General features: G+C 49.5%; 1 protein-coding gene across 2 annotated transcripts in view; it reads left to right on the top strand.

The window, feature by feature from the left end:
• FYTTD1 (forty-two-three domain containing 1) overlaps nt 1-14,196 on the top strand; it is a 129,862-nt gene that overhangs the window by 99,449 nt on the left and 16,217 nt on the right. For both annotated transcript variants that reach the window (XM_086944594.1, XM_086944593.1), the window contains one exon: nt 10,805-10,879. In XM_086944594.1, coding sequence (XP_086800720.1) covers nt 10,805-10,879 — 75 coding nt within the window. The remainder of the gene's footprint in view (nt 1-10,804; nt 10,880-14,196) is intronic.

Raw genomic sequence — 14,196 nt, 5'->3', positions numbered from 1 at the left:
CAGATGAGGAGGATTCTACATCCATAACTTCCTCCAGAAGATCTAAAAAGAGGGGTAGGTCTCCTCCCTCTACTTCTTCTGAGCCCCCTGTCAAAGCCCACCAAAAGATCTCCGATAGGTCTGGAAGGGTTAGTCCCATGAAATCCCCTCACCGAGGTGAAAAGGAGAGGCTGGGACAGGCTGCTGAAAAGGACACAGCCAAGAAGGTGGGAAAGGACGGTTCTGTTCCTTCACAAACATCCCAGAAAGAGAAGGACGGTAAGAAAAACTCGTCTTTCACTCAAGAGACTAAACAGGACAAAAAACAGCGTTCGACGAAATCTGCAGGTACGTCGACGACTGTCTCGCATTAGGATTTGAGTGTTCCGGTGTCTCCGTCGACGGGACCGTCGATGGCGGCTGTGTCGACGGTGACATCTTTAATGACTGCATCGACAGACATTTAAAATGCCTTCTTGTTTGTTGACGACTTTCTTGACGTCGACGATCATGTCAACGAAGATCCTGTCGATGGCCGCTTCGACGGTGATGTTGATGACGACGAGTTCGTCGACGACGCCATCGACGATCCATCCATCGTAGACGATAAAAGTATCGTCGACTAAGACTTTTCCAGCTTCGCCGATTCCGTCGACCGATCCTTCGGCGATGGCTTCTTCGTTTCTTTCGACGGCGACTCTGTCGACGATGATTACAAAAATGCATATTTCAATCAATCAATCAGTGACACTTATAGAGCGCGCTACATACCCGTAGGGTCTCAAGGCGCTGGGGGGGGGGGGGGGGGGGGGGGCGCTACTGCTCGAACAGCCAGGTCTTCAGCTTCTTCCTGAAGGAGAGGTGGTCTTGGGTCAGGCGCAGGTCGGGAGGGAGGGAGTTCCAGGTCTTGGCGGCCAGGTGGGAGAAGGACCTTCCTCCTGTAGTCGTTCTTCGGATGCGGGGGACGGCGGCGAGGGCGTGGTTGGCTGATCGGAGGTGGCGTTTGGGAGCGTAGAAGTTGATCCGGCTGTTGAGGTAGCTCGGGCCTTGGTCGTGTAGGGCTTTGTGTGCGTGGGTGAGGAGGCGGAAGGTGATTCTTTTGTTGACGGGGAGCCAGTGAAGGTCTCTCAGATGTCCGGTGATGTGGCTGGTACGTGGGATGTCGAGGATGAGTCTGGCCGAGGCGTTCTGGATCCGCTGGAGTCTCTTCTGGAGCTTGGCGGTGGTACCGGCGTAGAGGGCGTTGCCGTAGTCCAGTCGGCTGGTGACGAGGGCCTGGGTGACGGTCTTCCTGGTCTCGGTGGGGATCCACCGGAAGATCTTCCGTAGCATGCGTAGGATGTTGAAGCACGCCGAGGAGACGTTGTTGACTTGCCTGGTCATGGAGAGGGAGGAGTCCAGGATGAAGCCCAGGTTGCGTGCATGGTCTGTTGGTTTGGGTGCGGTGCCCAGGGCGGGAGGCCACCAGGAGTCGTCCCAGGCTGAGGGGGAAGAACCCAGGATGAGGACCTCCGTCTTGTCAGAGTTCAGTTTCAGGCGGCTGGTCGTCATCCACTCGGCTACCTCTTTCATCCCTTCGTGCAGGTTGGCTCTGGCGGAGGCGGGGTCGTTGGTCAGGGAGAGGATCAGCTGGGTGTCGTCGGCGTAGGAGATTATGCTGAGGTTGTGTTTGCGTACGATGGCCGCGAGGGGGCTCATGTAGACGTTGAAGAGGGTGGGGCTCAGAGATTATCCTTGAGGGACGCCGCAGATGACTTCGGAGGCCTCTGACTTGTACGGTGGTAGGCGGACTCTCTGTGTTCTTCCGTCGAGGAAGGAGATGATCCATTCCTGCGCCTTGTCCTGGATTCCGATGTTGCTGAGGCGTTGTACTAGGGTGCGGTGGCAGACCGTGTCGAATGCCACGGAGAGGTCTAGGAGGATGAGGGCCGCTGTTTCTCCATTGTCCATCAGGGCTCGGATGTCATCGGTGGCGGCGATGAGGGCGGTCTCGGTGCTGTGATTGGCTCGGAAGCCGGACTGTGAGGGGTCGAGGGATCCGTTCGTCTCGAGGAAGGCGGCCATCTGCTTGTTGACGGTCTTCTCGATGACTTTGGCAGGAAACGGGAGGAGCGAGATGGGGCGGTAGTTCTTGAGTTCGGTGGGGTCCGCTGTTGGTTTCTTGAGTAGGGCGCTGAGTTCGGCGTGTTTCCAGCTCTCAGGGAAGGTGGCGGTGTCGAATGATGTGTTGATGATGTCTCGCAGGTGGGGTGCGATGACAGCGTCGGCCTTGTTGAAGACGTGGTGAGGGCAGGGGTCGGTCGGTGATCCGTAGTGGATGGAGTTCATAGTGCGGATGGTGTCTTCGGTGCTGATCGGGGTCCAGGCGTGGAGGGTGGTGGTGGGGGGTGGCTGTTCGGTCATGGTGTGCGTTGGTTGGTTGTTGAAGCTGTTGTGTATGTCCGCGATCTTGTTGTGGAAGTATGAAGCGAGGGAGTTGCAGAGGTCTTGCGAAGGGGTGATGTCGTTGTTTCCTGCGCTGGGGTTGGAAAGCTCTTTCACGATGTTGAAGAGTTCCTTGCAGTTGTGTGCGTTGTTGTCCAACCGTTCCTTGAATGCTGTTTTCTTGGCGGCGCGGATCAGCTGGTGGTGCTTCCGGGTGGCAAGCTTGAAGGAGGTCCTGTTGTCCGGTGTAGGTTCCCTTCTCCAGACTTTCTCGAGGGCTCGGCAGTTCTTCTTGGAGCTCTTGAGTTCGTCGGTGAACCACGGGGCTTTCTTGCTTCCGGGTCTGCTGGGCGGGGTCCTCAGCGGGGCGAGCTCGTCCGCGCAGATGCTGATCCACTACGTGAGGTTGTCGGCGGCCTGGCTGGGGTTCGCTGAGCTGGCAGGAGGGTGCTGGCTCAGGGAGGTGGCGAGCTGGTCTGCTGTGATCTTGTTCCAGCTTCTGCGGGCAGCCTGTTGCTGGTGGTGGTGAGTCGTCATTCTTTTGAAGGTGAAGTGGACGCAGCTGTGGTCCGTCCATTGAAGCTCTGTGGCGTGGCTGAAGTCGATGTCTGTGCTGGAAGAGAAGACTGCGTCGAGTGTGTGTCCGGCGAGGTGGGTGGGGGTGGACACCAGTTGCTTGAGTCCCAGGTTGGCGAGGTTGTCCAGCAGGGTGGTGGTGTTGCGGTCGTTGTTGTTCTCCAGGTGGAAGTTGAGGTCCCCCAGGAGGATGTAGTCAGCGGAGGGGAGGGCATGCGGGCTGACGAAGTCGGCGATGTCCTCGCTGAATTGTGTGCGTGGTCCAGGGGGTCGGTAGATCAGGGTGCCTCTGAGGGTGGTGTTCGGGTTGGTGTGGATCTGGAAATGCAGGTGTTCGGCGGTGGTCAGGGTGTTGTCGGTGCTGGTCGTGAGACGGATGGTGTTCTTGTGGATGATGGCGATGCCTCCTCCCATCTGGTTGGCGTTGCGGTCCCTCCGGACGATCTTGTAGCCCTCTGGGATAGCGATGGCGATGTCGGGAGCTGATGAGGCGTTCATCCAGGTCTCCGTGAGGAAGGCAACGTCGGGGGCTGTGGCGTCTAGGAGGTTCCAGAGTTCGATGGCGTGTCTGTGGACGGAGCGGGTGTTGAGCAGGATGCACTTGAGGTGGGTGCTGCTGGTGTTCGACTTGGCGGGTGCTGGTGTGAGGCAGGTCCGGATGCAGGTGAATTTGCAGGCGTGGCAGCTGAAAGGTCCGTGGGTGCGTCGTGGTGTGGCTTGATGGCATTCTGGGAGTCGGACGGAGTTGAGAGCGATGAGGGTGGCGGCGGAGTACGTCAGGCGGGTCGGTCGGGGTCTTCGGGGGCCAGGGGTCCTGGCGCTGGTCGCGATCCGGTCGCGGACGGGCGCAGACGGGCTTACCTTTGGCGCGCCTTCGGCGCACAAACGGCGCGCCCGCTGCGCGTGACCGCTGCGCGTTCGCACGGTCGCCATATAAAGGCGAAGTGCGCGGGTGGGCGGAGCAGCTGGGACGCGGGAGCGGGGAGGGAACAGAAGGAAAAAGGGGCGGGGTCTGCGGTGGTGGCGGGAAGCGGGGAGCGGGGAGGGAAGACGGAGGGCGGCGAGGTAGGCGGGCAAACAGGAAGGACACAAGCTGAAAAATAAACAGGCACTAATGGAAGCAAAAAACGCTAACACGGGCAAGAAATACAGTATAATACTAAACAGTATAACAAGCACAAATGGCAAACAAAACAAAATAAAAACAAACGACAACAGAGTCAGCCGGCGGCGAGGCAGGCAGCGCGGCAGGGACAGGGCTAAGGGGCACACGCAGCAGCTGGTGGCCGTGCGGCGCGGGGGTGTCCACACGGAAACGGCAGTTTAACACCGGAGATGACTTCTCCAAGGCGAGTTACACCTTTGCCTCCTAATATGCTGCTGGATGACGAGTCTGATGAGGAGGGTGACGATATGCATTATGGGGATGCCTACAGTCCCTCGGATTTGATTGTGAAATGTCAAGAAACAGATACTGAGGAGTACTACGAACACCAGTATGTTCGGCAGGAACAACCTCCTCGAAGCTTGGGTCAGGACATGGTGGCCATGCCGGCCTCTCTGGTTTCGGATTTGCAATTGATGTTGCAAGACTATAGAAATAGGTTTCTGACTCAACCAGCTGTACAGTCTTTACGCCCTCCTTCTCCTACTGTACCCCCGACATCTACAATCATCGTGACAACGGTGGTTCCACGGGCTGTGGAACCGGCACCCACAGAGGAAGTCGGAGAAGTGATGCATGATGTGTCTTCAGATGACATTCTGGAAGATCCTATAGCTGACCCTGACGTGGATTATGATGATAGTGGCCTTAAAGATCCAGATGCCACATGACGGGACTCTATGTCTCTGCCAGCTGACATTGGAGGATTCCATAACCTCATGGAGAGGGCATCTACAAGATTTGGTCTGCCAATCACAACAGTGCAGTCAGACTGTTTTCTTTATGACTTTAAAGAACCATACAAAAAGTCAGTCAGATCGATTCCTATCCTAGAACACGTATGGTCGGAAGGGATCAAGGTCATGCAGAATCCGGCCACTGTCATTCCCGTTCTTCCCCGGCAGGAGAAGAAATATAAAGCCCCTCAAGGCAGTCCAGCGTGCCTACTTGGACAACCTAAGCCAGATTCTGTGATATCACAAGCGGCACAGAGCAAATCCAAGAATCCTTCTACAACGCAGACTACAGCTCCTGATAAGGAAGGTAGGCGATTTAGATAACGTGGGCAAGAGATTCTCCTCTATGGCCAGTCTCCTCGTTCGAGCGGCTAATGCTCTGGCCATCTTGGGCAAGTACGGTTGCCAGATGTGGTGTGATTTGGCCCCATTTATAGAACAGTTGCCAGAATCCTCAAAAGAGGAAGCCAGAAAGGTTCTCGTGGAGGGAAAAAGATCATCATCAGAGGTCATAGATTGTGCTATGGACATAGCTTCTACGGCTTTTCGAGCTCTGGCTGGGTCAGCTGTTCTACGATGACAAGGCTGGTTGCGGGCGACCTGGTTTCGCCAAGAAGTCCAAAACAAGATACTGGACCTTCCATTCGATGGTGAAATGCTTTTTGGGAAGCATGTCGATGAGGCCCTTCAAAGTATTAAAAAGGACACCGACACAGCGAAGTCCTTGGGGGCTTTAAATTACCGTAAGGTCCCATTCAGAGGTGCAAGAGGAAGAGGAAGAGGCTTCTCCTCTTATAGGGGTGGCAACCAGCAGAGATATTATTCACAATCCTCGCAATCATTCAAGCCGCAGTATTCTAACCAACGCCAGGGCCAGTCTCTCGTCAATCTCAAAGAGGACGTCAGAATCGTCAAGGACGGGACTCTTCCAAGAGGCAATAGCGGCCTCCTGGCTCTTACTACTGTTCCTTCCCGAGAACATCAGTGGGAGGCAGGATCTCTTTGTCTAGACAGCTGGAAAATTATAACATCAGACCAGTGGGTCCTGAATATTGTTCAGAGTGGCCATACGTTGGAATTTCAAGATCTTCCTCCAACCAGAGCTCCAGGCGCCAGTCGATCACAACATCTAAGTCTGCTACGGGCAATAGAACCTGTACCTCTTTGGCAGAGAGGGAAAGGGTTTTATTCCAGGTTCTTCCTGGTTCGCAAGACTACGGAGACTTGGCGCCCCATATTAGATCTACGGGAGCTCAACACCTATCTCATCAAACTGTCCTTCAGGATGGTCACTCTCCAGGATATTCTGCCTCTACTGAACCTCGGGGACTTCATGGCGACTCTGGATTTGAAAGATGCGTACTTCCACGTACTGATCCACCCAGCTCACAGGCAATATTTGCGCTTCACAGTAGGCAAGAGCCATTTCCAATTCAAGGTGCTTCCGTTTTGGTCTTCGATCTGCACCAAGAATATTTACAAAGGTGTTGGCCCCGGTAGCAGCTTTCCTCGGGAAGCAATCACTGGAAGTTTTCCCTTACCTGATGACTGGCTTGTCAAAGCTCCTTCTTTCTAGGGAACTTCCAAGGCTGTTGCAACTTGCATTCAATTGTTCGAACACCTGGGCCTTCAACTCAACAGGAGCAAGTCAATTCTGCAACCGTCCAGGTCAACAAAGTTCCTAGGGGCCATTCTGGACTCGGAACAGTGCAAGGCTTATCCTTCAGACGAACGTCAGAACAAGCTAATGCTCTCGGCTTGCCAAGTGCTAAAGAGGAGATCCCTGTCAGTACAGGTTTACAAGTCTCTGCTCGGATCGATTTCATCTTGTATACCATTGGTTCCGCGTTTCACGCTGCAAATGCGTCCTCTACAAGAGCAACTCGACAAGCATTGGCGCCAAGCAGAAGGCTCTTTCAACAACAAAATGTTGGTGACACCAGAGATGGAGGCATGCGCATCGTGGATAGTGAGAAGCAACATCGCAGAGGGTCTGACTTTCAGGCTTCCTCCGTCTCCTATGGTCCTAACCACGGATGCCTCGTTAGAAGGCTGGGGAGCAGTGCTCCAGGAGCTGCAAGTCAGTGGACAGAGGGATTCACAGCAACGCCAGTACCACATCAATCTGCTGGAGCGGACTGCCATCCGACTAGCTTTGCAAGCGTTTCTCCCGAGGATTCGAAATCATCTGATGCTGGTTCGAACGGACAATACGACGGCCATGCACTATATCAACAAGCAGGGGGGGGGACATGGTCCCTCACTCTTTCAAAGGAATCTCAACGAATTTGGGACTGGGCAATACTTCACAAGGTCACTCTGATAGCAGAACACCTGTCGGGTTTGCTAAATGTCCCAGCGGATGCACTAAGTCGTCAAAAAGCAGCCAATCACGAATGGGAGTTGGATCAGTCCATTCAGGAGGAGGTGTTTTCTCGGTCTGGGGGACCCCGACCATAGACCTCTTTGCGTCTCCGGAGAACACCAAATGCCGGTTCTACGCAAGCAAGGATCACCATCCAGGATCCTGTGGGAACGCACTTTCGATTGCCTGGTACGGCGCATTCTTTTACGCTTTTCCGCCAATACCCCTAATACCGAGGTTACTCAGAAATGTCAAAGCGGAACCGTGCAAAATGATTCTGATTGTACCAGTGTGGCCCCGGCAGTTCTGGTACACGGAACTCCTCCTGCTCTCCCAGGATCATCCCATTCGCCTGCGACTAGTTCCGTCCCGGTTATTGAAGTCTCAGGGTCAGGTGCTGCATCCGGATCCGGCGTCACTTCACTTGACAGCGTGGCTCCTGAATACAGAGAATTCCGACATCTGAATCTCCCAAAGGAGTGTAGGGATGTTTTGTCTCCGGCTCGAGCACCAAGCACTAACAAAACGTACAAAGCAAAATGGAGGAGATTCTGCCTATGGTGTCAGAGACAAGATCGCCACCCTTACAAGTCAGCTCCACATCAAATTTTGCCTTGTATCCTTTCCCTGACTCAGTCTGGATTGGCTCATTCTTCGATTAAAGTTCATCTAGCAGCCATCTCAAGATTCCGGCGGACATCTTCAGGTCCTTCCCTTTAGTCTGCTAGAATTGTCAAGCAGTTCTTAAAGGGCTTGTTTCGGATGTATCCACCAGTTCGCCGCCAATGTGGCAACTTAATCTGGTGTTGGCTCTGCTAATGAAAGTTCCGTTTGAGCCTATTCACAGAGCGGATATTAAATTCCTTTCTTGGAAGTTAGCCCTCCTTTTAGCTCTGACATCTGCTAGGAGAGTTAGTGAACTTCAAGCGCTGTCAATAGTGGAACCTTTCCTTCAATACAAGAAAGATGTTCTCATCCTTTGGACGAATCCGAAGTTCATCCCTAAGGTTCCTTCTGAATTCCAACTGAATGAACCTTTGATTTTGAAATCTTTCTTTCCACTGCCTTCTACTCCGGCAGAAAGATCATTGCATTCTCTGGACGTTCAGAGGTGTTTGAAATTTTATTTACAGCGCACAAAATCCTTTAGAAAATCCTCACAACTGTTCGTGTCTTACAGTACACCACGGAAGGGTTTTCCACTAACCAAATCCAGCATTTCACGCTGGATCTCCAGCGCTATTCAGTTCTGTCATCAAGGGGCGAGCAAGCCCCTTGAAAGGAAGGAAAGCCCGTGCTCATTCCACAAGATCAGTGGCTCTTTTTTCTGGAGTCCCTATCAAGGACATCTGCAGGGCAGCGACGGGGAGCAGTACACATACCTTCACGAAGCATTACTGCCTGGAATCTACAGGACGGGACGACGCTGCTGTTGGACAAGCAGTCCTCCGGAATCTTTTTCAATGAGAAGTGAGCTTTCCCTACAATCCCGCCTTCCTGTGTAGCACATTTTTTTATTGGTGATGATTCTGGTTCTTTGGTAGCATCGTTTTCACTGTTACTTTTAACATTGCTATGGTGTCATGCAATCACATTTCTGTAAAAAAATGTGCTTTGGTGACTTACTGCTAGATATTCTGATACAAAGCATGGGAATCTATGAAAGTTCCAATACTGGGGTAAGGAAACCAGTTACTTACCTGTAACTTTGGTTCCCCAGTATTGGTAACTTTCATAGATTCCCATGCGCCCACCCTCCTCCCCTGGGAAAGCTCAGCCTTTTTTCTGAGATAGTGGCTGTTTTCAAAACGGCTACGAAAATCTGAGGCTCTCTAAGGAAGGTTCTATGGGGTGAGGCTATTCTGATTGGTTGTTGTGGAGAGTTTGGACTCTTTTACACAAATAGGGTGATATGCTACAAAATGAGATGAGGCCTAGGCCTGGTTTTTCTCTTTTGAACCTATGTTTGTTCTTTTTTTATTTACAGAGGCTCCCATTCTGACGACGGGGAATGATACAAAGCATGGGAATCTATGAAAGTTACCAATACTGGGGAACCAAAGTTACAGGTAAGTAACTTGTTTTCTTCTGTGTACTCCACACATTTACTGCCCAGCACTAATACCTCTATGCATTATACACATATAATTATACAAGCAATCTCAACGAGATGGTTACTTGTGGATTCCTTACCTTAGAATTTCCCCCAGGCGTCCGTCTGGATCTAGAGATTTTTCTTTAACAGTACCCCTCCATGTCCGTAGGTGGTGTTGGTCGATTCTGCGTCGTAGTCGCCAGTATGATGTTGCAGTGCCTACTTAGACGCCGCCCCTGCGTGCTGACCTCAGTTCTTTCTTTTTCCACACCAGCCTAGAGCAGATCCAGAGAGAGCTACCCCTTATCCATTTTTTTTTGGCTAGCCTTTCAGCGACTTTTATCAACCTCCTTTTTTTTTTTCGACACCTGGTGCGCGAGGGATGTCTCAAAGTCAGACCGGTTTCAAGCCCTGCGGGTCCTGCCACAAGGTGTCAGTGACTGAGCCGCACCTCGCGTGCTTGTGGTGTCTGGAGCACGACCTCAACCCGAAGTCGGGCTCCGACTGCCGGGCCATGCACCAGAAGACTTTGCGTGAGCGGTCCTGAAAGTTGTTGGAGGCCAGGAGGTCGGCTCTGCGTTCTGTCTCGTTCGAGAGGAATGTCTCGACCGGTTGCGGAGCCCCCACTCCTTGTCGCTCTCCAAGTCGTCGAGTTCATCGGGTAAGTCCAAACACAAGAAGAAGGCGAAAAAGCACAATCTCTCTTCACCTTCGGTCAGCTGACGTTAAGCAGGGACTCAAAGCGTCGTCTCTCAAAGGCTCCGTGCAGCTGCCTGCTTCAGGGACGACTCCGTGCCTCCTAGCCGAAGCGTCCCCTGCTCAACCCTAGACAATTTTACGAGTCCATACATCTCATCTTTGGGCAGCCCGACTCCGCCGGCACGCCTTCAGCTCTGTGGATCCAGGCCTGGATCTAGATAGGCACCGGTCGATCTTACTTTACCTTCACTGGGGCCGCTCCAGACGACGCCCCGCCGCCGGACGTCCCCCTGACCGATGCCACCCCATCCTCATCCCAAAGTTGGGCCCAGAGCCAGACCGACGTCGGAGGGTACTCTTGATCCCCTGTTCATCCTTGGTGTTCCCTACTGGCCAGGATATATTTTGGTGTAATAGTGATAATGGGTTTTCGACCAGAGGCATAGCTGCTTGTAGGCGAGACCTTCAAAAGAGCCTTTTTTTAAATAAAAATTAAAGAAAGGGAATAATAATGAAACTGCATGTGGAACTGACACATGGATGGGACTAGTCTTCAAAGATGATTGCTATAAAAGAAAACTAGAACTATAAGTAGCTTTCTTTATTTAGATGATTAATAATAGTTAGCCTGTGTTTAGGCTGCAAACAACTTAAAAAGAGCAGGACAACTTTGCTGTAATTTGTTTGCCAAAGAATGAATGGTATTACAAAAGCACAATATACAGAGTGTTCTGCCTTTAATGCTTCTGTTCTCTTTAAATTAGATGGCGGACGTCCTCAACGAGTGAAGGAATCTTGACGGTGTCAATAGAGAACCCAGCAGCCCTCGAACTAACAATGTAAGTAAGTTTGTAGTACGCTATTGAGTCTTCTTCAGTGTCATCATTAACATTTTCTTGTGACTACTAATATAGTAAATAATAGATCAATATGCACTGCTCATTTAAAAGAATTCAGATATAACCCATAAAACTGTTGAACGCCGGACAGTGACAGGATTTCAGGCGTGGGATCTGATAGGCATTACCTGCCTTTGGGATGTATGGAAGGGAGAACACTTGTCCTCCTTTCAAGATCTGCAGCAGGTTTACTCCTTACATTCTATACAATTCTTCAGATATCTCAAACTACGTCACGCCCTGGGCATCCACATTCCTAACTGCTTGGCATTTCCTGAGTTTATATAACCAACAAACTATCCATGGGTCTACAAAGTGTAAAAGGTATCCTATTTAGATGCAAATAACCTAGTGTGCTGTGTACAGAGGATCCTGCCAATAAGGGGCAAAAAAAATCTTTTCAAAAGGAAAATCCTTTAAAAACTACTGAAACCCATCACTCACCGAGGTGACATTCTTCATCATCTGGGTTCTGTTCCTGGTTACTCACTAGTGTAGCCAGGGGCTACACCCTTCTCTCTAAGAAAGGGGAGCACACAGATGTTTTCAACAGAAAGAACAAGTGAGAAACTACATATGTGCAGTAATATTCTGTGAATCTAAGGGATGGACGCAGTGCATTGATGTGAAGAGTGAAAATAAAATTGGTGGTAGAAGAAAAACATTTTAATGGGTATCTTCTGCTAATCCAAATTAAAAACTGTGCAAAAACAATTGGAACAAATAAATTGAATAGATGTAACTGGTTCTGGTCTACGTGTTTCAGCCTACCTGGATGTCATTTAATCTAAGGCCTTCCTCAGGACCACTATAATTTACTGTGTGGTGAATAGAATAAGTGAAAGAAAACTCAAAAAACTGTTTGAATCAATACAACCTAAAAACCTGATCTGCTGGTGTGAAGATCCTCCGCATATCACAGGATATTATTAGATTCTGCAACATAAACGAAATGACATTTTGTAATGAGAATACAGAGCACTAGGTCAAGTGTATCTATTAACACTAACAATAGTGAATTGATAGTCATCTGTTAACATTATATTGCATATTTCTAGTGTTTAACTACAATATTTTTGCTCACCCGTTTCTTCCGGGGGATGGACCTCACCCCACCTGGCAACAGCTCCGGAATGAATTTCCGCTCTTTCAGAAAGAGGGAATTTTGTTTTAAATGTTGCATTAAAACGGCGATTGCCCTTCACTGCTCAATCCTTTCTCTCAAATTTTGAAAAAATCTCTGCAGCGAATGGCTCACTGAAATAACTAGGACAAATGCAAAACCTCAGGGCCTGTCTCTGAACACAGTCACTATTATGTTAAATACAAATAGTTATGTTCTCTTGAAGCTTAGCATAATGTCAAATGCAGAGCGGGATAACTTAATTTCGTATTGATTATGCAATCATGGGTATAAAGACAGGCTAAATCTTCAGACCCCATCCATTGTAAATACACCATGCTAATACTCCATTCGCTCTATTGGTCAAAAACCCTCTTACTCTAAAGATGTCATGCTAGTTTATAAGAAGCTATGTATTTATGACGAGGCTACTGAGCCGGAATCTTAAATCCGATACGAACAGTAAAGGATACGTGTTATAGTAAGTGGTAAAACAACAAGGTATCAGCATAATATATTGCATGGGGCAAAAAAAACCTTTCAAACAAATTGGTTCCAAGCAGTGCGGCTGACCTGTCCCTCTGGCGGCTGCTGAGCTGAGAACGGAGGTACCGACTGCCGGAAATGCCTCGTCTTAAATACAGTGTTAGATCTGCAGCTGCAACTGATTAGTTCTAATCAGCGCCCTATTTTTACGTGTGTTCCCTCAGGACTACTCATATGCCCCGAAGGCAATAGGGAGTCATAGTTCTAAAATGTAGTTTCGTAAATAGTCCTGTGATGCACAGCATTTGATTCATTACGTGTGTGACAGAACTACAGATGGTACTGGGAAATGGATTTCTCATTAGTTGTGCGACTTCTTGTTTGTATAGTGCTTGGTGAAACTATGCAGATTGTAAAATTAGGTATTTCACCGAAATTCTAACCAATAGTACTGATAATACGACTGTTATTAACCCTCTGGACACTAATCCAGTGTTTTCTCAAATGCGTTATAATAAGTTTGTGCACTATATTGAAGAGTTTGTATCTACTAACATGTTACCTGTTAAATATGCAATGTGCATCTCTCATGGACAGTTTCTATCCACACGACGCATATGTACATGAGGCAGTGGAAAAGGTCTTCATATAATTACATATTGTAAACAGAAGTACCATCTGCAATATGTAAGTCCCTAAGCACAAGCAATAAATTTAATTTAGCTCGTATATTGCTAAAAACGGGCAAATTGTGATTTTAAAAATGATGGCTATAAGTATGCATTCATTAAATACATCTAATTTTCATCTGATATGAATATGCGTGCAATTAGATGTATTTGATCACTTAGTGGAAAACTATTTGTACCCTGTCTCATATGGCCTGTTTTTCTTTGATTTTATCGAAGTGCACAAATTTAAGCCGTAGTGTGCTGAATTGATTATATATCTTTCTGAATGACACTTCTATCCAAAGATTCCACACCCTGTGAATATTCCTCAAGATGTCCAATTAGATCTAGAATCTCAAAAATAGTACTCCTGCCTTAAAAAAAAGTCCTGAAAGAAGTACAAGTAATCAAAGAGGGAATCTGCCCCTTCCTGCCACTCTTGATCTCGCGAGAGTGCACAGGGGCATCAGCGTGTATCGCTCTCAAACTCCTGCAGAGCTGATTCATAGTTTGAGCGGGATGCAACCCAAATTCCCAGCAGTGTTGCAGCAATGAGAGAGGCCTTTAGTGAGGCTTAGCTGGCCATATTTGTCATGGTTATGGCTCCATTTGGTGCACCTTCTGGCCCAAAGGATCCTCGGCGGCCTCCAGTCAAGGTACCGCTAGAGGGTTCTCCGCCTGTGCCTCTTGAACTTTTTTGCATACCACACTGGCTTTGATGCGGACTCCGGTTTTGGTACCACTCCCTATGTCGGTTCCATTTACATTGAGGTTGGTGTTTACAGTGCTGGACGAGGTGCCATTAGGTCCAGTGGTCTCTGACTGAGAGTTAGCTTTATCTCTGCTCCCACCGAGGCCACGCAGCGATCCCACTGGTTCGCAACCTACAACCAATCCTTATGACATGGTTAAGTTTCCTGTGACATGGCAGAGCTCACACTTTACATCAGCTCTTTGGATCAGATTCAGACAATAGC

Source organism: Lissotriton vulgaris, chromosome 11 (genome assembly GCF_964263255.1).
Source record: "Lissotriton vulgaris chromosome 11, aLisVul1.2, whole genome shotgun sequence".
Lineage (NCBI taxonomy): Eukaryota > Metazoa > Chordata > Amphibia > Caudata > Salamandridae > Lissotriton > Lissotriton vulgaris.
The sequence above is the reverse complement of the archived record's forward strand: the minus strand, read 5'-3'. Positions and strand labels throughout refer to the sequence as shown.